Genomic DNA, 23877 nt, shown 5'->3' with positions numbered 1-23877 from the left:
TTAGTGACGTGGGAGGCGGGGCCGATGACATAGGAGGCGGAGCCGATGACGTAGGAGGCGGGGCCGATGACGTGGGAGGCGGGACCGATGATGTGGAGGCGGGGCCGATGACATGGGAGGCGGGGCCGATGATGTGGAGGCGGGGCCGATGACGGCGGGGGCGGGGTTGATGACGGCGGGGGCGGGGGTGTCAGGGGCGGGGTTTGAGTTTGGGCGGGTTTTGGGCTGGATTTTGGGCTCCTTTGGGCTGGAAAAATATTTTCCACATGGCAACCCTGTCTAGTTGCTCTGTGAGTGAGTCAGTCTGTGTCAGCATAAGATGGTGTTAGCAATCTCTCTTCAAGCTGTATGATAACCAACGGACAGAATTTTGTATTCAGTAGTTTTACCATGTCTACTGCAAGTATGATGTAAATAGTTATCTGAAGAAACTGTAAGTAAACATCATTTTTGTTTGGAAATTAAAGAAGAGAGAGTAATTGAATCTTTTATTCAAGAGTCTGTGTGAAAGAGAGAGAGAGAGAACAAAACAATGGGAGTTAACACTTCTAAAGCTCTGCTGCGTGTGGTATAAATCTGCTGAAGTAAAAGTCTATTTTTTCATTTCTCCCCATCATATTGGGTTATGGGCCCAGATCACTAAAATAAAAAAAAGAAAACATTAAGAAATTTTTTTTTTATCTCTCCACACACAAAAAAAAACCAACAAGATGGCAGCTGCACCTTTACTATGTTCTCTCAAAGTGCCCCAACTGAATGAATATAACTATATTCAGTGGGAGATGAGATTTAAATGTATTATTGAAGCAAAGAAGCTAAATATATGTTTGGATCAAGTAAGAAATGCTGACAATTTTGAAGAATGGAATACTGCAGACTGTTATGTCAGAAGTATGCTATATGAAGCTCTGACAGAGAAACAGGCAATATTGATTGATGGAACAGACACCTCAAAAGAAATATTGCAAAAATTGAAAACCATGTATGGTACTTCATATACAAAACAACAGCCTATATGGTTATCAGAAATAATTCAATTGAAGTTGAATGACAAGAAAAAATGTAATGATCATAAAACACATTTAATGTCATTATTTAAGAAGCTAGAATTATCGGGTATACCTATCTGCGATGCTTTAAAGAGAGCTTTTATGTTTACATCTCTGTCTAAAAGTTTTGAAGTATTTAGGACAGTGAATGAAGCAATTGAAGGACAATCTTTTGAACAGGCTGTCTCTAAGCTTAGACAAGAATGTATTATAACAGAGGAGATCTGTTCACCAAGAGAGATTAACCAGAATGAAACATTTTTCTCAGCGATGCATAGTAGGAGGCGGAGCTATAATGAAAAAAGCCTGCCCAGAAACAAGCTGATTTGCTATTCATGTGGTAAAGAGGGACATGTATCAAAATACTGTAACAAGAAAAACCACACCCCTTCTAGCTCATTTAAGCCAATGGAGAATAAGCATGGTCAAAGAAGAAATTATGACCATGACAACAGTAAGAATAAAGCTGTATAATGACAGAAAAATCTTTTAATATAATGAAGAACACTTCAGATAAAAATAGTTGGATATTAGATTCTGGCAGCACAAAACATATAACCAATAATAAAGAATTTTTCACAGATATGAGACCAGAAGATGGTAGTCTTCACACAGCAAATGCTGGCTCAACAATGATCAAAGCAAAAGGAAATGGACATTTAAAATGCATAGTATCAGATGGAGTAAAAAAAAACTCTTGTAAAAGATGTCTTATATGTTCCACGAGCAGTTTGTAATATGCTCAGTGTATCAGCATTAGACAAGAAAGGTTTTTCAATTCATTTTGAAAATAGTAAATGTACAATTTCTGATGGTAATGAAATTTATGCTGAAGGTTACATGAATAACAATGTCTATAAGTTAAACATTACAGGTGAATCATCACATCTTATAAAAACAAAGAAGAATACAGAATGTAATCTTGAGACCTGGCATTGTCGAATGGGACACAGAGATCCAAAGGTGATCTTGGAGCTGCAAAGTAAGCAACTTGCAACAGGCATAAAAATAAGTGCCAGTAATGGTAAGATGGAAAAATGCATAGATTGTATTACTCAAAAGGGGGTAAGACCCTCATTTCCATCATATAAAGGAAAAAGAAGTAGTAAAATACTGGACTTGATACATAGTGACTTATGTGGACCATTTAATATTCCATCACTAGGGAATAACAAATATGCATTAATATTTGTGGATGATTTCTCTAGATACTGTATGGCCTATCTATTAAAAGAAAAGAATCAAGTTGCTGATATGTTAAAGAAGTTTGTAGCCTTGGTAAGCAATAAATTTGATAAAAAACCAAAGATTATACAGACTGATAACGGTGGTGAGTTTACTTCACATACCATACAAACATTTCTAGAACAAGAAGGTATTCAGCACATAAAGACAGTTGCATATACACCAGAACACAATTCTGTAGCTGAAAGAAAGTTCAGATCGCTTGTAGAAATGAAAAGATGTATGCTATCTGATAGTAATCTTCCAAAGAGATTATGAGGCGAAGCAATTCTCACAGCAGTATACCTACAGAACAGACTACCTACAAAAGGGACTGATCGCACCCCACATGAAATGTGGCATAGTAAAAAACCAAATCTGTCACATATAAGAATATTTGGAAGTACAGCATATGCTCATGTGCCGAAACAGAAGAGACATAAGCTGGATTCCACAACAGAAAAAGGAATTCTAGTGGGCTATGATTCAGGTCACACAGGTTATAGAATTCTGAATCTAAACACTGGATTTGTTGGTGTAAAACACATCACATATTTTGATGAAAATAAAAAAATTGATAAAGACTGGAAAATTCCAAATGAACCTTATCATCCAGAATATGAAAAGAAACCAATAATCAATATCCCGGTGATTATAAACACTAACATACCAGAATTGTCTGATAATAATTTTTCTGATTCTAATGAGGAACAGGAAAATGAAATAGATACAGAAAGTGTTTATACTGAAGACACTACCACTGATGAAGGGGAAATGATTGGAGATACAATCTTGATCTCAGATGACACGGAGAGGTCAGACCAACAAAATGTCAGACGCTCATCCAGAGAAAATCGAGGTAATCCACCCCAAAGACTATCTTATTTAACAACTTCTGATGATGCACAAGAACCTTTAACTTGGGATGAAATTGATCAAATGTCTGAAAAAGAAGCAGAAGAATGGAAAAAAGCTGCACAAGATGAAATTGATGTGTTGCATAAAAACAAAACATGGAACTTAACTGAATTACCCCATGGCAAAAAGGCCATAGGATGCAAGTGGGTATTTAAGTTGAAAAGAAATGCACAAGGACAAGTAGAAAGATATAAAGCCAGACTGGTAGCAAAAGGTTATCTTCAAAAATATGGTGAAGATTATGATGAAGTATTTGCACCAGTAGTGAAACACACAACAATCAGAACTCTCCTAAGCATAGCTGCATCAAAGAAAATGCAAGTGAAACACATAGATGTTAAAACAGCATTTCTTCATGGAGATATATCTGAAGACTTGTATATGAAACAACCAGAAGGTTTCATAGATACAAATAACAGTCATTTAGTGTGTAAACTGAACAAAGGTTTATATGGTTTAAAGCAAAGTGCAAAATGCTGGAATGAGAAAATGCATGAAATGTTAACTGATTTAGATTTTAAGCAAGGAGAAGCAGATAAATGCTTGTATACTAGACAAAAGGAAGGTCATTGTGTGTACATTTTAGCATTTGTAGATGATTTGCTTATAGCAAGTGAAAGTGAAAAAGAGTATAAAGACATTGTAAAGTGTTTAAATCAGAATGTTGAAATAACTGAACTTGGAAATGTGTCATACTATTTAGGTATGAATATTGAAAAACAGAAAGATGGTTCTTATTTAATAAGTCAGAAACAAAAGATTAATGATCTTATTGAAAGTATGGGTATGCAGGAAGCACACTCAGTAGGTTCACCTATGACCACAGATTTTCAGAGGGATGAAACTGAAAGGGAACCATTACCAGATAACATTCTATACAGATCTGCAATAGGAAAACTTTTGTATCTAACTACCACTTACAGAGTTGATATAGCTAATGCTGTAGGAATTTTAAGTAGAAGAGTGAACAAGCCTACTAAGACTGACTGGACTGCTGTAAAAAGAGTGGTAAGATATTTGAAAGGTACAATTGACTGTAAATTGGTGATTCCGGTAAATAGTAATCAGAAATTGATTTGTTACTGTGATTCTGATTGGGCTGGAGATCATTCAGATTACAAATCCACAAGTGGGTATGTGTTTATGTATGGAAAAACATCTATTTCATGGGCAAGTCATAAACAAACCATTGTAAGTTTATCATCCACAGAAGCAGAATATGTTGCTGTGTCTGAAGCATGTCGTGAACTAATGTGGATAGAAAAACTGTGTACAGATTTTGGTATAGAACAGCAGAGACCGATACAGATTTTTGAAGACAATCAAAGCTGTATAAGGTTGTCAATAAATGATAGGGTACAGTCTAGAACAAAACATATTGCAACAAAATTCCATAATGTCAGAGAATTGTCAAGACAAGGAGTAATAAGTTTGCAATATAAACAAACTGACCAAATGATTGCTGATATCTTGACGAAACCGCTAGCTGTAAGAAATTTTGAAAATCTACGAGAAAAGCTAGGACTGTATGTATATAAATAAATATATAAGAATTGAATTGTTGGACAATAATGCATGTGAAGGGGTATGTAGGAATATGTGAAAGACAAGTGCTGCATGCATTAACTGTCAACAATTCTATGAGCTATGATGTCATTGGATATAGTGTAATGTCTTGTGGGTGTGTCTGAGCTACTCTAGTTGCTCTGTGAGTGAGTCAGTCTGTGTCAGCATAAGATGGTGTTAGCAATCTCTCTTCAAGCTGTATGATAACCAACTGACAGAATTTTGTATTCAGTAGTTTTACCATGTCTACTGCAAGTATGATGTAAATAGTTATCTGAAGAAACTGTAAGTAAACATAATTTTTGTTTGGAAGTTAAAGAAGAGAGAGTAATTGAATCTTTTATTCAAGAGTCTGTGTGAAAGAGAGAGAGAGAGAGAGAACAAAACAATGGGAGTTAACACTTCTAAAGCTCTGCTGCGTATGGGCTAAATCTGCTGAAGTAAAAGTCTATTTTTTCATTTCTCCCCATCACCCCTAGGGGAGTGAAAGAGGTGAGGGAGTGGAGGAGAAGGAAAGAGAGACCATACTGGGGGAGGGGGGAGAGAGAGAGAGAGAGAGAGAGAAAGAGAGAGAGAGAGAGAGAGAAAGAGAGAGAGAGAGAGAGAGAGAGATGTCAAATCCACATGGGGGGCACCAGAAACAATGTGATGGGGAGGGCACCACCAAAACAAGTTGGCTTAGGGCACCACTATCCCTTGAGCCGGCCCTGCCTTTGGATTAAGTAGCATGGAATCATGCTACTTTTTAGAACTATGCTATGTATTTATAACCTGGACTGGCCACTGTTGGAAACAGGATACTAAATTAGATGGACCATTGGTCTGACCTAGTAGACAACTTTTATATGGAGGAGTAGCCTAGTGGTTAGTGCACTGTGCTTTGCTCCTAGGAAACTGGGTTCAATTCCCACTGTGGCTTCTTGTAACTCTGGGTAAATCACTTAACCCTCTATTGCCCCAGGTACACATAAGTACCTGTATATACCATGTGAGCTACTTTGAATGTTGTTGCAAAACTACAGAAAGGTATATCAAGTCCCATTTCCCTTATGTTTGTTTATTTTTCTTTTTCCCTCTCCCTCTCTCTCTTTGACGGCTTGTCTCCAATTCCACAACAAAATGGAGCACTAGATGTACAAGTTTCAAATGCTTCTACCTGGAATAGTTCAATTCCTCCCATCTGCAAGGAGAGAGGAATTGGGGCTCATAAGGAAGTATACTTATTGGACATATGGTTTGTTTCACATGTTGAGGAGATGTTACAAAGAACAGTGGAGGAGTAGCCTAATGGTTAATGCAGTGGGTTTTGATCATGGCAACCTGGGTTCAATTCCCACTGCAGCTCCTCGTGTTAAGGGCAAGTTACTTAACCCTCCATTGCCCCAGTTACAAAGGCTTAGATTGCGAGCCTTCTAGGTGCATATAAAGTGTATAGCACTTCATACATGTAGCAGCACTATATAAATGATTGGTAGTAGTTTTGCAGGAAACTCTAACAAACTTGAAGAGATGGATAAAGCTATTGTTGCTTTGGATACATGTTACTAATATGAAGTTACTATTTACATCAATTCAATCTGCTAATATGGCTGCAATTAAAGCTAGTTTAAGTTTGCATTATAAGAATAAGCAGCTGGAGACTATAATAAGATCTTGCATTTGAGGTTCCTTAATTAACCAATGACTCATTTCTGAAAACCAAATATTCTTTTGACTCACATATTTCAGGGATATATTGAAGATTGCTCAGGCTGATCAAATTTATATTATTAATTGATGTTATTTTTTAATTAGAGGGAAAACAATGAACCTGACTGAAGGGAGAGCCTAATAACTTACAGGTGTCCAGGAGTATGGACATGTCTAAATTTTTAGAAGATTCTTAGGATAACCTAGAAGCCTGAGAAATTCAGCAGTAAGGAGTGTTGCATGAATCCTCAGTGCTTCTACTATAAACCACCAATAGAAGAAAACTATCTGACTGACTTTATATGCAGACAGGCAAACTGGTGTTCTTTAGATGAATGTTCTAACTTCCTGACTTTCCAGAAGGAAATAGAAGAAATAGAAGATTCAGATAGAAATAGAACAAATGGAACGTCCAGTATAATCAGTGGGAGCTTCTGGTGGCAGAAGAATCCTCCTCTGACTATAAAACTGAGACTCCCCCTTGAAACCATATCTTAGATTTGAATCTCCTGTCTCTGACCATACCACAGCTAGGGAGAACTTTCCAGCCTGCCTTACCAGCATCGTACCCGGGCTAAAAAGCCCATTAGATGTGTCATTCAGACCAATGAAATATTAAATATAAGAAGACAGATTGAAGTGTCATGCATTGTCTGGATCCCTTGATGGGTGGGGACCCCTCTACATACCTTCTATTCTACTCCCAAAGAAAGGGGAAGAGAAGAATGGACTAATGTTGCTGTAATTTCCTACACTGGACCAGAAACCTTGTGCTTTAAAAATAAAACATCTTGAGCCTGAAGGACTACAGTGTATATCACCTCTGCTGGAGAGTTTGTGGGTTCCAGGAAAGCTAACAGTCCTAATCAGAGATTCCATTCTGGATAAAGTAAAGAAGGAAAATGTTCACTAATCTAAAAAAAAATGTGCAAACACAATAGAGACAAATAGTGGACAAAGCCCACCAAAAGGTGAAAACTTAATATTTAATAACATTTTTAAATGACATTTTTAATACATTTTTTTTAATAAAGGAGGAAAAAGACCTCATTGAGTCAGAAGCATTTGGACTATTTATTATCTGGCGTCATGCAGGATATGCTATTTTGAGCTGTTCATGCTGGTTTTTTATGAAGAAAATTTCTTGTATCCTTGTCCTGATATATTATTTGATACCGCTCTTATTTAAGAAAGATACAGACTAGCCCCTGACGCAGCCCTATCGTTGGGCGAAACACGGCCTGTGTCGGGTATTTGTCTCATTCACGGTATCTTCAATAAAGTTTTTTTGGGATATTTTACTGATCTGCTAGTTTGTTTTCCACGTTGGATTTTGCAAATCCGTTGCCTTATTGTTTTCTCAGACGTCGCTTCAGACAGGCTGTGGTTCACTGTTCCTCTGGTCCCACCCTCATTTATTCAAGATTAATCTTATGAACCCATCTACCTTACATATACCGAAGAGAAAACAACATTGACCCAGACTCTATCTCCCACCTTACCTTCCTCTCTATCACCTGTCTCTACCTACCTACCCATCCATCCTATTACTATGTTATACTTAATTTCCTACTTTACATAACAAAATTCTGTGTTACCTATTACTATGTAAGCCGCATTGAGCCTGCTTTTAGTGGGAAAGTGCGGGATACAAATGTAATAAATAAATAAATAAATTTCCTGTTTGCGGAAGGGCGGGACCACAGAAACAGCGAACCACAGCCTGTCTGAAGCAGCGTCTGTACTTGGTGGACTTGAGGCCACAGAGACAGAGAGTAGTAACATCTCCTGATGTCAGGCAAGCAGGCTTCTACTGCGGCAAAGTGACTTCAGGAGATGGTTATGAACGCAGTGAGAGACATTGGAATGTTGCAGGAGCAAATTATTATATTACTACTACTACTACTATTTAGCATTTCTTTTTTTTTTTTTTAACAAGAGGCTTTATTGAGAGAAATCACAAGGTACAACTTAAAACCGTACAAATGCTTATCATACAGGTTCCTCTCACATTACTTTACATATTATATGAAGACTCCCAATGCAATGTGCATAAAAAGCAATAACATTTCTTGTAACATTTAAACTTTTTTATATGTATCTAGGAACATCCCCCCACCCTCCCCATTCCTTCTTCTCGTCTTTGTCTCATTCCTAAAGAAGATTCCAAAATCCATATCTACAATGGAGATTTGGTTACATGTGCCCAAATCTGTTTCCATTTTGTTAAGGTTTTATTCTCCTCGGCCTTTAATTTTTCCATATTACTTATATACCATACTAAATTATACCATCTCCGTATTGAGGGACAGCTTTCCTGCCTCCACATCCGAGCTATCGTCAGTCGTGCAGCATTAAAACATTGTTTTGCCAATTGGCCTCCCTGAGTGGTGAGTCCCATAATTGGTTTATTAAATAAAAACACTGCAGGATCCCACGGTATGGAACCCCCCACCCACCTATGTATCCTATCTCGCACCGATTTCCAGAATGCTTGCACTTTTCTACATGACCACCAAATGTGTCCCATTGTACCAAGCTGCCCACAGCCTCTCCAACATAATTTCGATGTCCCAGGATACATATGACACAAACGTGATGGGGTGAGATACCAACGGTATATTACTTTTGTACAATTTTCTTGAATATTAATTGCTGGTGAACTACACACTGAGGCTCGCTCCATCTGCTGCCATTCTTCAAGGGTATATTTCACTCCCAATTCACTTTCCCACTTGTCCCGATGTTTACAGCTTATCTTCATGGAGTCTCTCAGGTACCTATATAATTTAGAGATTAGTCCCTTGGACTTTTCAGTTTCTACACATAGCTGCTCCAAGAGTGTAATCTCCCCTCTTAATTTGCATTTCAGACCTATTGTTTGAAAATAGTGAATGATCTGATTATATGCATATTGATCTTGCTGAGGCAAGTCATATTCATTAGCCAATTCTCGAAATGTAATAAAACTCCCATCTTTTATCAATTGCCCCCACCATATCAATCTCTTTTTCCACCAGTTAACAAAAGGGGACACTTGACATCCAGGAGGGAATGCCGCATTATAAGCTATGGGTGTAAGGCGTGTTTCATAAAATCCCTTCGTCCTCTCCAACCTGTCCCAGCAAGAAAAAGTGTATTGAATAATTGGATTTAAAGGTTGAGCTAAATATCGATATCTGGGTGCCAACCAAAGGAGCTGCCCCAACCGAAGAGGGCTTCGTATCATGTACTGCTCCATCTTAATCCATAGCTTATGATCCGATTCATGAAACCACTCAATTGCAGCTTTCGCCTGGGCAGCTCTGTGATATAGTCCCAAATTGGGTACCCCTAGTCCACCCTTATTTTTCCTAGCAGCATATAGAAGGGACCTAGGGAGACGTGCCCTATGACCTTGCCATATAAAGTGTTCTATTTTTGTTTGTAGCAAGGTGAGCATACGGTTATTTATGGAAAGTGGTATCGACTGAAACAAATAGAGCAGACGCGGGAGAATATTCATCTTTATAGTTGCCACTCTTCCAAACCATGAAAGATATAAAGGGTCCCATCTATCCAAATCTTTCCTAATTTCCTTAATCAGGGGCAAATAATTTGTTGCACTCATATCATTCAATTTACAGGTAAGTACAACCCCCAAATATCGCAGTCCCCGAGAGACCCAAGTTAGTGGATAAGTCTGACAGCAAGTCTGATACTCTCCTTCCTCCATAGCCACTGCCATGGCCTCAGTTTTTGTATAGTTGATCTTAAAGCCCGACACTTGACTATATGACTCAATTTCAGCGAATACTGCTGACAGTGATGTTAAAGGAGAGGTTAAGGTCAACAAAATGTCATCTGCAAAAAGAGCAATTTTTGATTCCCATCTCCCCGCTTTTACCCCTTGGACATTCTGATTAGATCTAATAGTGTGAGCTAGAGGTTCCATAACAAGAGCAAATAATAAAGGGGAAAGAGGGCAGCCTTGACGTGTACCTCGTGATAGTTCAAAAAAAGGAGACGTATTACCATTAATCTTAATACATGCCCTAGGTGTAGTATATAATTCTTGTATTAGTCCCCTAAACATAGGTCCAAATCCAAACTTTTGCAATACCGAGTGCAAAAAGGACCAATGCACTCGGTCAAAAGCCTTCTCAGCATCTATGCTCAATAAACAGCAAGAGGACTGTTGTTGTTGTGTCAAGTATATGACGTCCATTGTTCTCCGAATATTATCTGAGGCTTGTCTGCCCATTATAAAGCCTACCTGATCCAAGTGTATTAGGGTTGGCAGGATAGTTACTAACCGAGTGGCCATCACTTTTGCAAGGATACGTACATCAACATTTAGTATGGAAATCGGGCGGTACGAGGCACATTCAGTAATTTCCTTATTGGGTTTGAGAATGACTGCTATCCATGCATCCTTCATGGTTGAGGGCAAATTCCCTCCATCCCTTACAAAATTTAGTACTTCTGTCAATACAGGTGCAAGGTATGGAGCAAACATTTTATAATATTCTCCAGTATACCCGTCCACTCCCGGAGATTTGCCTGTTTTCAATGTCTTAATAGCCTGGAGTACCTCCTTAACCTCTATCGGAGCCTCTAATTTGCTCCAGTGCTCTGGAAGCAGTGCTGGGAGATTTAATTTCTCTAGGTACGCCTGGATAGCAGTGTTTTGTATGGAGGAATCCCCAGTATATAATTCTGCGTAAAATTCCCTAAATCTCTCCCTGATAGCTCGGGATGTGGAAAGAGCAATGCCCCTTTTATCTTTAATCCGGAATATGTTTCTGTCCATCTTAAGTTTACGCAAACGAAGTGCCAATTGACGGTTAATTTTATTTCTTCCATTATATACATGGAGCCGAAGTTTCTCATTAATAAAATCAAGCTCCCCTAGAAGCAACTCATCCAAGTGGAGCCTCGCCTCCTGAAGAGCTCTATATGCTTTAGTAGAGCCTGTTCGTTTGTGAACAGCCTCCAACTCATCAATCTTGCCCCTCCAATATTGCTTCAAGGACTCCCGCCTTCGTTTAAGATGACCCGCTACTGATATAAAATGGCCACGTGAGACTGCTTTCAATGCGTCCCATACGACTGCAATTGAGGGCCCCGAATCCAAATTAAATTTTAGGTATTCTTTAAGCATTTTCACATAATCTGCACATAGGCATTCATCTTTTAACAGGGTATTATTAAAAGTCCACATTTTCTGTCCTTCATCAACCTCTGAAAGTACCATTTGTACCTCACATGGAGCATGATCTGAAATAGTAATATTTCCAATTTGTGCCTCCTTCACTTGTCCTCCCAGCAATTTATCCAGGAGGAGATAGTCTATAAGGGAGTATGAATCATGCACCGGGGAATAGAATGAGTAATCCCTGTCCAGGGGGTGTCCATCCCTCCATGTATCAAAGAGACCCATCTCTTCCACCCATAGTGCCATCTGATCAGCTAATGTTCTATCTGCCCGAGACACAGATCCCGAGCGATCTAAGCTCAGGTTCATGGTAGCATTGAAATCACCTCCCAATATGAGTTTGCCACCCACCATGGGTCTAATATTTCTTTTTAGTGTTTTTAAGAAGGAGGTTTGGTTCACATTTGGCCCATATATGGATCCCCAGGTATACTCCCTAGACTCCAACTGTCCCCTGATTAGAAGGTATCGCCCTGCTGTATCTCTCTTAATTTGCTGGGTCTGTATGGGTATACTATCGTGAAAGAGTATTGCAACCCCTCCCCTTTTACTATTGGTAATATCAGAAGCAAAATAAATTTTTGAATAAGAGGCAGGGCGGAACAAGTATTCATGTGCTCGCTTCAGATGTGTTTCTTGTAACATTACCACCTGTGGATGTAATCTAGCTAACTCTTGGTATATCATCTGTCTTTTTCTCGGAGAATTTAAACCTTTAACATTCCAAGTAACTATTTTTAGATCTGACTTCATTTACTTTCCTGAATCAGAGAAAAAGCCTGTACCAAAGCATATAACAGCCATTGTAATAGAATCTTTCCCCTTTACAAGTATAGAAGAAGAACAATCCCTCCCACCCCCTCCCCCCTCCCCTTTCCCATCAGTGTATTCCAGTAGGGAAGAGCAGAAAACAAGATCTCCACCCTTACCCATCTAGATCTCCCAGAGAGGACAACAGCCTCATTCACAGCCCAACCCCCAACTCCCCCACATCCTTGAAATACAACACCTCGCATTGATATAAATGCACTTCCTCTCACTTCTCTAGACGTTTTCTTATCATGAATATTCAAAACTCTAATAATGTTCCAGTTCATGTTACGGATCGTGTTGTCGTCTTTCGTGGCTTTTTTGCTGTATTGAAGACTTGCTTCCATTGATGAATTTTATCTCTCACTTTATTAGCCGCTGTTGTTTCCTCAGTTCCCATCTCCATTAGGCCTGCCAATTGAAGTAGTTGTTTCGCATCCGCAACTGTACGTACACGATGTGATTTGCCTGCTATGACAAAGCAAAGGGCAAATGGAAAAGCCCATCGATATTTAATAGTATGTTTATTCAAAGTATCCAGGATCGGTTTCATCTCCCTGCACCATTGCAGTGTATATGCTGATAAATCTTGGTAAACTGTTATCAAAGTATCATTGTACTTCAGTTCTTTCTGCTGGCGAGCTAGGGTAAGTAGTTGCTCTTTTTCAGAAAATTTCCAGAACCTGACAATAATATCTCTTGATCTATTGGTTCGCGGACTACCCAATGCTCTGTGAGCTCTTTCAATCTCAGTTACAGGCATATTTGGCTGTGCCTCCAGGAGTTGCCTACAAATTTCTTGTATAATTTTCAGGACGTCTTCCTGGGCTCCTCCTTCCGGCACCCCACGAAACCGCAAATTTTTCCGTCTGCTGCGATTTTCAATGTCATCTATCTTATATTGTAGCTCAGACATCTGCGTTGTAATACCTTCCTCACATTGTCGCATTTGTTGTACTACTTCCACGTGCTCATCCATTCGCACTTCTAAATCTTCAATACGGGTGCCTACCTCTTTAAGTTCACCCCTTAGATTATCAATGCGCTCTACTATATCCGCTTTCATGTGGGCCAAGTCTTTTTTTAAATCCATAAGCAAACGGGTGGAATGTGATTTCCTCACACCGCCCGTGTCTTCTTCCGATCTTTCCGATTTGAAATCTGAGGCCTCTTCATGGTGCGGGGAAGCATGGCGCGAAGGTGTTTTGGATGTGCGTTGGCTACTGCGCATCGCGCTTCGCGCCTCTAAATTTTTCATTTTTTGTGTCATGTCGCCTTCCTATCTTTCAAGCAAGGTTGTGCCAGCGAAGAAACAACAAAAGTCGTCGTATTTACCGCTAAAGTTCGCTATTGTAGCTGGATGGGTCGGGAGCTACAGAGTCAGGCTTCCATCGAGGACTGTGACGTCACCGGAAGTCCACTATTTAGCATTTCTATAGCACTACAAGGCGTACGCAGCGCTGCACAAACATAGAAGAAAGACAGTCCCTGCTCAAAGAGCTTACAATCTAATAGACAAAAAAAAAATAAAGTAATCAAATCAATTAATGTGTACAAGAAGGAGGAGAGGAGGGTAGGTGGAGGCGAGTGGTTACGAGTCAAAAGCAATGTCAAAGAGGTGGGCTTTCAGTCTAGATTTAAAGGTGGCCAAGGATGGGGCAAGACATAGGAGCTCAGGAAGTTTATTCCAGGCGTAGGGTGCAGCGAGACAGAAGGCGCGAAGTCTGGAGTTGGCAGTAGTGGAGAAGGGAACAGATAAGAAGGATTTATCCATGGAGCGGAGTGCACGGGAAGGGGTGTAGGGAAGGACGAGTGTGGAGAGATACTGGGGAGCAGCAGAGTGAGTACATTTATAGGTTAGTAGAAGAAGTTTGAACAGGATGCGAAAACGGATAGGGAGCCAGTGAAGGGTCTTGAGGAGGGGGGTAGTATGAGTAAAGCGACCCTGGCGGAAGATGAGACAGGCAGCAGAGTTTTGAACTGACTGGAGAGGGGAGAGGTGACTAAGTGGGAGGCCAGCAAGAAGCAGATTGCAGTAGTCTAAACGAGAGGTGACAAGGGTGTGGATGAGGGTTTTGGTAGAGTGCTCGGAAAGAAAGGGGCAGATTTTATGGATGTTGTAAAGAAAGAAACGACAGGTCTTGGCAATCTGCTGGATATAAGCAGAGAAGGAAAGAGAAGAGTCAAAGATGACCCCAAGGTTTCGAGCTGAGGAGACAGGGAGAATGAGAGAGCCATCAACAGAAATAGAAAACGGGGGGGAGCGGGGAGGTGGGTTTGGGGGGGGGGGGGGGAATGAGAAGCTCTGTTTTGGTCATATTTAATTTCAGGTGGCGTTGAGACATCCAGACAGCAATGTCAGACAAGCACGCTGAAACTTTGGTTTGGATGCAAGGTGAGATATCAGGGGTAGAAAGGTAGATTTGGGAGTCATCAGCATAGAGATGGTAGGAAAAGCCATGGGATGAGATTAATGAACCAAGGGAAGAAGTGTAGATAGAAAAGAGGAGGGGACCAAGAACAGAACCCTGAGGTACGCCGACAGGCAGAGGGATAGAAGTAGAAGAGGATCCACCAGAGTGAACACTAAAGGTGCGGAGGGAGAGGTAGGAAGAGAACCAGGAAAGGACAGAGCCCTGGAATCCAAGTGAGGACAGGGTATCGAGAAGTATGCTGTGATCGACAGTGTCAAAAGACTTTAGTAAGCGCAGTTTCGGTTGAGTGGAGAGGGTGAAAACCAGATTGTAGTGGGTCAAGAATAGCATGTGAGGAGAGAAAATCAAGGCAGCGGCGGTGAACAGCACGCTCAAGTAATTTGGAAAGAAAAGGAAGGAGGGAGATGGGTCGGTAATTAGAGGGACAAGTAGGATCGAGTGAAGGCTTCTTAAGGAGAGGTGTGACCACAGCATGTTTAAAGGCAGCAGGGACAGTCGCAGTGGAAAGTGAGAGGTTGAGAATATGACAGATAAAAGGAATAAGAGCAGGAGAGATGGCATTAAGAAGGTGGGTGGGGATGGGATCAGAGGAACAGGTGGTACATTTTGAGGAAGAAAGGAGAAGTGTAGTTTCCTCAATAGTAACTTCAGGAATGGAGGAAAGGGAATGAGGGGAAGGAGAGAGCGGGGAACGGACTAGTGGAGGGAGAGGTGGTGAGGTAGAGAAAGCAAGGTTTATCTTTTGAACCTTGTTGTGAAAGAATTCAGCAAGGGTCTGAGGAGATAATGAAGGGGGAGTTGGGGGAGGGGGCACCTTGAGGAGCGAGTTCAATGTGGTGAAGAGAAGTCGAGGATTAGAGCCAAGAGAGTTGGTCAGTTTGATATAATAATCCTGTTTGGCACGTAAAAGAGCAGATTGGAAGGAGGTCAGCATGAACTTAAAGTGTAAGAAATCAGCAAGGGCCCGAGATTTCCGCCAGAGGCGTTCGGCGGAGCGGGTACAGGAACGTAGGTAGCGGATATTAGAAGTCAGCCAAGGTTGGGGTTTTGTACGCCTTACAGGGCGGGTCATCAAAGGTGCAAGAGTGTCTAAGGCAGAGGATAGAGTATTGTTGTAAGAAGAAACAGCCTCGTTGACAGACGTGGATGGTGCCACAGTAGAGAGGAGGTTTGAAACATGGGAGGATAGAGATGAAGGGTCAATATCGTGAAGATTCCTAGATAAATTAGATAAGATAGGACAGGACTGGGAGGGAGGAGATTTAAGTGTGAAAGTTATAAGATGGTGATCAGAGGAGGGAAGATCAGAGGCAAGGAAACTAGAAGGTGAACAGTTGGAGGAGAAGATGAGATCAAGACAGTGACCATTTTGATGAGTGGGGGAGGTGGAGCATAGTTGGAGATTAAAGGAGGACGTTAAAGCGAGTAACTTGGAAATATAAGAGTTGGAAGGATCATTAGCAGGAATATTAAAGTCACCAAGGATGAGAGAGGGGGAGGAAGGATCATGGAAGAAGGCAAGCCAGGCGTCAAAGTCACTGAGAAAGGATGAAAGGGACTTATCAGGGGGACGATAAATGACCGCTATTCGAAGAGGCAGAGGAGAGAAAAGGCGGATAGAGTGGACTTCAAAGGAGGAAAAACAGTGAGATTTAGGTGGAAGAAGGGGTTGAAATCTGGAGGAGGGAGAGAGAAGTAGTCCAACACCGCCCCCACGGCCAGCAGGGCAAGGAGTATGTGAAAATAGATAACCGCCATGGCACAGGGCTGCGACTGAAGCAGAGTAATCAGGGCAGAGCCAGGTTTCTGTTAGGGCGAGCAGATGGAGGTGACGCGAGATAAAGAGGTCCTGGATATAGGCGAGTTTGTTACAGATAGAGCGGGCATTCCTTAGGGTGCAAGAGAAGGGCAGAGAAGAGGAGGGGAGTAGAGAAATAGAGATGAGGTTAGAGAGGTCGCGGTGAGATCTGTAGAGTTGGGATAATAGTTGGTGAGGGGGGCCAGGATTGGGATTGATGTCACCGGCTGAGAGTAAGAGAAGGAGTAAAAGAGAGCGGAGGAGAGTAGGAGAGGTGTGGTCACGAAGGCGTCGAAAGCGAGAGGTATTTAGGTGGAATGGGGAAGGCAAAATGGACGGAAGAAAGAGGCGAAGATTAAAAGCCACGAGGGAGGAAGAGGGTAGGAGAGAAGGTGAGGTGATGAAGTCAATGGATGGGAAGTGAGTTCCTGTAGCGGAGAGAGGTAGGGGGTGAGGGAAAAGATTAGGAAGGGACAGAGCTAGGAAGAGAATGTGAATAGGGGCCATAAATGATTAAGGTACTTTAGCAACTGGAAAAAGATTAGATACAAAGAGAAAAATGCCCCAAGCGCCGTTAGATATGGAATTATTAGATATGGAATGCATATTGTTAAAATCATATAAATAAAATATGATAGACTCATAATCTTGAATTTGTTGTCCATTCTCACTGCTCTCAATTTACTCCTCAATGTCAATGTTTCTCAAATTGGTTCTGGAATATCACCCCTCCCCCATCTGGTCTTCAGGATATCCACAATGATATACATGAGATAGATTTGTATGCAATAGAGCAGTGGTTTCAACCCAGGGACCACCTGGACAGTCAGGTTTGCAGGATATCCACAATAAATATGCATGAGATAGATTTGCATGCACTTCTTTCTTGGTATACAAATCTCTCTCCTGAAAACCCTGACTGGTCAGGTGGACCCTGAGAATTGGGTTGAAAACTACTGCAATAGAGGCAGTGCATGCAGATCCATGTAATGAACATTCACTGTGAATATCCTGAAAAACCAGACTGATTAAGGGATACTCCAGGACCAGCTTGAGAAATACTACTTACATGACTAGGTTCTGTCATCACTGTACCCCATGTTTAACTTTTTGTTTTATCTGTTACCCTCTCTAAAATTTAGCCTGGAAAGGGTTAACACAAACTCTGAAAATGTTACCTTCAGGTGATAGAAGGAAAGTCCCCTGTCCCCTTCTAGCCAGTATTCATTGTTCACCCTGTCCAGAATGGAAAGACTGTCCAGGCGGTGGCCTCCCAGGGTATCAACAATGTCAAAAAGTTTCCTAAGTAGCTGATGAGAGGAGTACCTGAAAATCAAGAAAGAAAACTCTGCTACTAGGCAAACATTATTGCTCAAGATTGTCATAGAGTCAAATGAATATTTTCAATTCATGTAATGTACATATTTATACTATGAAGTAGCTGACTGGAAACATCATTCAGGTTAGATAACACTAAGTCGATCCATATAATACATATTCTATTACAATTCCATAAGTATCATTACACTGCCAGTTAAAAGGAGAGTATAAAATTTGTGGAAATTTATGATTTCACAGTATGTTTATTCTCAATGTAATAAACCAACCCCCCACCCTTTTACAAAGCCGTGCAGCAATGCTGACATAGCCCATTCACTTTGAATGACTGTGTCGGCATTACCGCACCGGCAGCCACTAGTGTGGTTTTGTAAGGGGGGGGGACAAGTTACTTACCCATAGCAGGATACAAGTCCTCAGAAATGGGTGATGTCACCAACAGATCCTGGTGCAGGAAGCTATTCTAGCTTTCAGTTTCTGTAAACTTTTGAGTAGGCTCAGCGCACATGCATGCCATTTCCCACCTGCCACTACTGCATAGTCCGTTTCTATAATACAACTCAGCAGGAAGGTGTGAGGGTATGTGAGGTCTAGCTTGTATCCTGCTGTCCATGGAGAACATCTGCTACAGGTAAGTAACTTGGTTTTCTCCAAGGACAAGCAGGACAGCAGGTCCTGTCATCATAGGATCCCCTAGCTACAGGCTGCTTTTAACAGACAAAAAGGAAAAATAATACAACTAATACATCTGTTACAGGGAAACACCAACAAGCCCCATGGGGATTTGTTTTACTGGGTTTTTATTTTGTTTGCTTTTTGTTTTGTTTTAAAGAAGGCAGACTGGAACTGAAAGAAATGAGCATGGCGGCTGGAATTGGATTCTAATCCCCAAAGAAATTCTGGAAGACTGACTGGTCAAACCTACTATTGTGTCAGAAGTCCTATTCTAGAAAATATAAGCTGGAATAGCATTTCCTGTGTTGGGTTCCATCCGTGACCTTACCCATGTTGTGAGGAGTTGCTATCTTGCTTGTCACTGCATCTCAAAACAGACATAGTGGAATTAGAAAAGGTACAGAAAAGGGCAACAAAAATGATAAAAGCAATGGGATGACTTCCCTATGAGGAAAGGCTAAAGTGGCTAGGGCTTTTCAGCTTGGAGAAGAGATGGCTGAGGGGAGATATGATAGAGGTCTATAAAATACTGAGTGGAGTGGAACAGGTAGATGTGAATCGCTTGTTTACCCTTTCCAAAAATACTAGGACTAGGTGGCATACAATGAAGCTACTAAGTAGTAAATTTAAAACAAACCATAGAAAATATTTCTTCACTCAACGTGTAATTAAACTCTAGAATTTGTTGTGAGAGAATATGGTAAAAGCAGTTAGCTTAGCAGAATTTTAAAAAAAGTTTGGATAATTTCCTAAAAGAAAAATCCATAAGATATTATTAAGATGTACTTAGGAAAATCTACTGCTTATTTCCAGGATAAGCAGCATAAAATCTGTTTTACTCTTTTGGGATCTTGCCAAGTACTTGTGACCTGGATTGGCCACTGTTAGAAACAGGATACTGGGCTAGATGGATCTTTGGTCTGTCCCAGTATGGCAATGCTTATATTCTTAATAAAATCATTGCTATTTATTTCTGCTAAAATCATTATTTTAAGTGTTAAGCTGTTTCCCTGAGCCCCTGGGACCAATCAGGAGTTTTCTTTGTTCTATGCAAAGTATGCAATATCATATGTTTATAGTTTATTTGCACTCTGACCTCATAACCAATAAAAACCAACTGGAGCAATGAGTGTGAACCATTTTGTGACTTTCTAATTAACTTGACTTGGAGGTTCAAGAAAATTTTAAAGAAGCTGAATTAGCAAAATCACTCCATATTAACATTTCAATATTACTGCTAGTATTCTATGCCTTCAAAATTCTTTACAATCTGCATATAGGTACAACTTTCTTATGTCCTTTTCCCATTGCACTGCTCAAGATCTGTGAATATTCTTTTTTGTTACATCTGAGTAAGGACACAACCAACTCGATCACCCTTAGTACATGTACAAATAGATGGGTGTCCTGTTCACCAATCATATGCCTCTGTTATTGAGACACGTTTGGAACTGTATTAAAAAACCAACCATCTACCTGATCATCTGTCTGTGCTGCCATGTGCATACAAAGCCAGTAACACCTGTAAGATGTATACAACTCTAACAATGATCTACCCCCTCTAATACTCCCCACCCCCACCCTTGCCAGTGCCAGGTTTCCCAACTCATATGGGCCATTTCTCAGGCACTTCCCTTTGTATTCATTGGAATGAGATTAATCAGGATGAACTCATGCAGCACTGATGTGAGCTTTCCATGCCAGTTTTCCACCAAGATCTTATTGATAATAAGAATATTTTATGATAATCTGTGATACAGGAGGGTGGCAGCTAATCCAAACAGAAACTCCTGGGAGCTCATTAAGCTTTGGGCATAATAGAGTGAAACCAATTCCTGTGAGTTTCAACCCCCCATTTTTTGTATGGTACCTCTCTCCAGTATTTTGGGTGAAAGCTTATTGTTTTGTGAGCAGGTTAAGAGTGTTATGCAATCCTTATTTTCAATTATGAATGGTTAGTAAAATAAATCCCATGATTCCTTTTGAAGATCTAAGGATGGTAATGCAAAGTTTAGTATTATCTTGACTAGACTATTGCAATGCTTGTACCTGGGCCTCTCACAGGCAAGATTTGAAGGCATTGCAGTTTCCAAGTTTAATTACTTGATATACTGCACCTTCAGTTGATCCAAAATGCTGCTGCCCAGGGCAATTTTGGCTGTTCAAGATATTACCATGTTACCGCTTATTTGCAGGATTTACATTCATTTCATAAAAGGTTTAAATTTCTGGTGCTTCTTCAACAGGCATTGTGACAAGATGCTCTGCGGTATATGTGTCAAGTGTTGACTTTGTATTGCCCTACATGCTCTCTCCAGTCAGAGGGATCATTTCAGCTTTCTGTTCCATCCAGGGCCATGCCTAGGGTCTCTGGCGCCCCCTGCAGACTATCAGTTGGCACGCGTGCGCCCCCCCCCCCCCCCCAGACCTGCCTGGTTCTAAGGCGCATGGAAGAGCTGGGCTCCATCCCCGATTCCCCAGCGCTTTAGATTTACCTCTCTCCGCCTCCGACGTCTGCGCAGCGTCAGTGAAAGCGCTGCCTGTCTGACGTCTCTCCACCAGCCTTCCCTTCGCTCTTCGTTCCCTCTGTGTCCCGCCTTCTTCTGATGTCATTTCTTTGAGGGCGGGACACAGAGGGAACGAACGAGTGAAGGGAAGGCTGGTAGAGAGACGTCAGACAGGCAGCACTTTCACTGACGCTGCGCAGACGTCGGAGGCAGAGCGAGGTAAATTTAGAGTGCCGGGGAATCGGGGATGGAGCAGAGGAGTAAGGTTTTTGTATAAATACAACTACGGCGCAGCGCCCTTGAAGGCAGGCGTCCCCCTGTGGCGCTTACCGCACTTACCGTGTTGGCACGGCCCTGGTTCCATCATTGTTGAAGATGCAGCTGATAAAAACAAGATTCAGCGGCATTTAACTGCACAGTACCACTGAATATCAGCACTCACCGGCCATTTTGAAAGTGGGAAGGAAAGGAGCAGTAAAGGGCATGGAGCCAGGGAAGAGCCAGGAGTTATGTGGGTGCCAGCAATATTCAGTACCATTGCCTGCAATAGCTATCAGGGTATGTAGAATCATATAAAATGTAATCCTAACTTTGTCCTGTTAGCTATGCAGGTGCCAGCAAGGACTCTGTCATTTCCTGGCCTAGCAACAGGTCTTTCTGTTCCGTTTCAGCCATACACTGCAAGTTCTGGTCAGTAACGATGTTTTATGATTCTGTCAGATCAATTACTGGTGGGTAACCCTTGGCCTCATGTTATGACTTGGTGAATGTGAGCCCTTGTGCCCTGACTGAGCACGGCGAAGATGAAGTGGCACCGCACTCGATCAGGCAGCCAGACAACCCCTAGCTTCACCTGGGGAGCGACCACCATTCCCTGGGAGTTAAGCCCCCAGGTGCAGGCGGCCACCAGGACTTCTGGAACCGGCGGGGTTGCACAACCGCTGACCAGGCTGGCAGGCAGGCAGACACAGTCCAAGAGCAAAGAGTCAGTGAAGCAGCAAAACAGAGAGCAATCCGAAAGTCTGGGCAGGCAGCACCACAACGCGTGGTCAGTAAACAATCCAAGGTCAGGAACACAGGAAAACACTGGAACAGATGAAGACCACAACCTCTAAGCGAATAGAAGCCGAAGCATGGAAGGATTGGAAACAGGGCTTTAAATAGAGCAGGAATTAGGCTCAACCATGAGCAGCTGTTCCAAGATGGCTGCCCCCATCAGCAGAGGTGCCTACATCCAAATATGGGCTTCCTTCCTGACCTCATTACTCCAAGATGGCTGCCCCCTCCTGAGCTAGCCAAGATGACTGCTGTCCATGATCCAACCCGGATGACGGCTGCTAGGTTAGGAAACAGAAACCAACCCATCCTGGAGAAGTGTAGCAGAGCGTAACAGTACCCCCTCCGGAAAGATCTCCCCTTCACCGGTTCGGTCTGGGCTTAGCAGAATGATGAGTGTGGAACTCCCGGATCAGATCTGGAGCATGCACATTGTCCGCCGGCTCCCAGGAGTTATCCTCTGGTCCAAAATGCTTCCAGGCGAGGAGATAGTACAACTTCCTTCCACTACGCTTGGAATCCAGGATGCGATCCACCTCATACTCTGGATCTGGATCACGCTCAGGCACGACCACCTTCTTGGGTTCAGGATGCCACTTTGACCTGCGGAAAGGTTTCAGGAGGGACACATGAAAAGCATTGTGCACCCGAAGTTGACCGGGTAAGTGTAGTTGGTAAGTCACTGCTCCTATCCTGGATCATACAGCAAAAGGTCCAATGAACCGGGGAGCAAACTTCAGAGATGGGAGCCGCAGTTTCAGGTATCGGGTGCTCAACCAAACCTTTTCTCCTGGCAGGAATGTGGGAGCCGCTTGTCTTCTATGGTCATAGGTCTCCTTGGTCTTGACCACGGCTCGTCGTAACTGTTCCTGGATCTTCTTCCAAGCTTCCTGAAAGGAACAGACTGTGGACTGCACCTGAGGTGGAACTTCTGCAGGGGCAATTGGAGGAGGTAGACGCGGGTGGCGTCCATAGATGGTGCTGAAAGGTGTCGTCCAGGAGGCCGAATGCAGACTGTTATTATAGGCAAACTCAGCCCAGGGTAGCAGCGTAGACCAGTCATCCTGGCGCTGGTTAGAGTATGCCCGAAGGAACGCCTTCACCGTCTGGTTGACCCGCTCCACCATACCATTGGTCTGGGGGTGATATGCAGACGAGAATAAAGTGGTAACCCCAAAAGCTGAACACAAAGCTATCCAGAAGCACGAGGTAAACTGCGAGCCTCGGTCACTAATGATCCTCTGACGCAGTCCATGGAGCCGGAAGATGTGTGTGATGAAGTTTCCAGCCAGGGTAGCGGCAGTGGGTAAAGCCTTCATAGGAATGAAGTGGGCCATCTTGGAGAACCGGTCGATCACCACCCAAATGACCGTGTTGCCCTGCAAGGGTGGCAGGTCGGTGATAAAATCCATGGACAGGTCCTCCCATGGCTGTTGTGGTATCGGCATGGGCTGCATCAGCCCCCACTGCTTTTGATGTGAAGATTTAGTTCGGGCGCACACTGGACAGGTAGATACGTATTGTAGAACATCAGCCATCCGAGGCCACCAATACGATCGAGAGATCAGGTGTAGGGTCTTGTGGAACCCGAAGTGTCCAGCAAATTCGGAAGCGT

The 23877-nt window shown here is 42.1% G+C and overlaps 1 protein-coding gene across 2 annotated transcripts in view; it reads right to left on the bottom strand.

The window, feature by feature from the left end:
• MAB21L4 (mab-21 like 4) overlaps positions 1-23877 on the bottom strand; it is a 99869-nt gene that overhangs the window by 21277 nt on the left and 54715 nt on the right. For both annotated transcript variants that reach the window (XM_030216874.1, XM_030216875.1), the window contains exon 3: positions 17865-18012. In XM_030216874.1, coding sequence (XP_030072734.1) covers positions 17865-18012 — 148 coding nt within the window. The remainder of the gene's footprint in view (positions 1-17864; positions 18013-23877) is intronic.

This window comes from Microcaecilia unicolor, chromosome 10 (assembly GCF_901765095.1).
Source record: "Microcaecilia unicolor chromosome 10, aMicUni1.1, whole genome shotgun sequence".
Lineage (NCBI taxonomy): Eukaryota > Metazoa > Chordata > Amphibia > Gymnophiona > Siphonopidae > Microcaecilia > Microcaecilia unicolor.
This window is presented reverse-complemented; position numbering and strand designations above follow the sequence as displayed.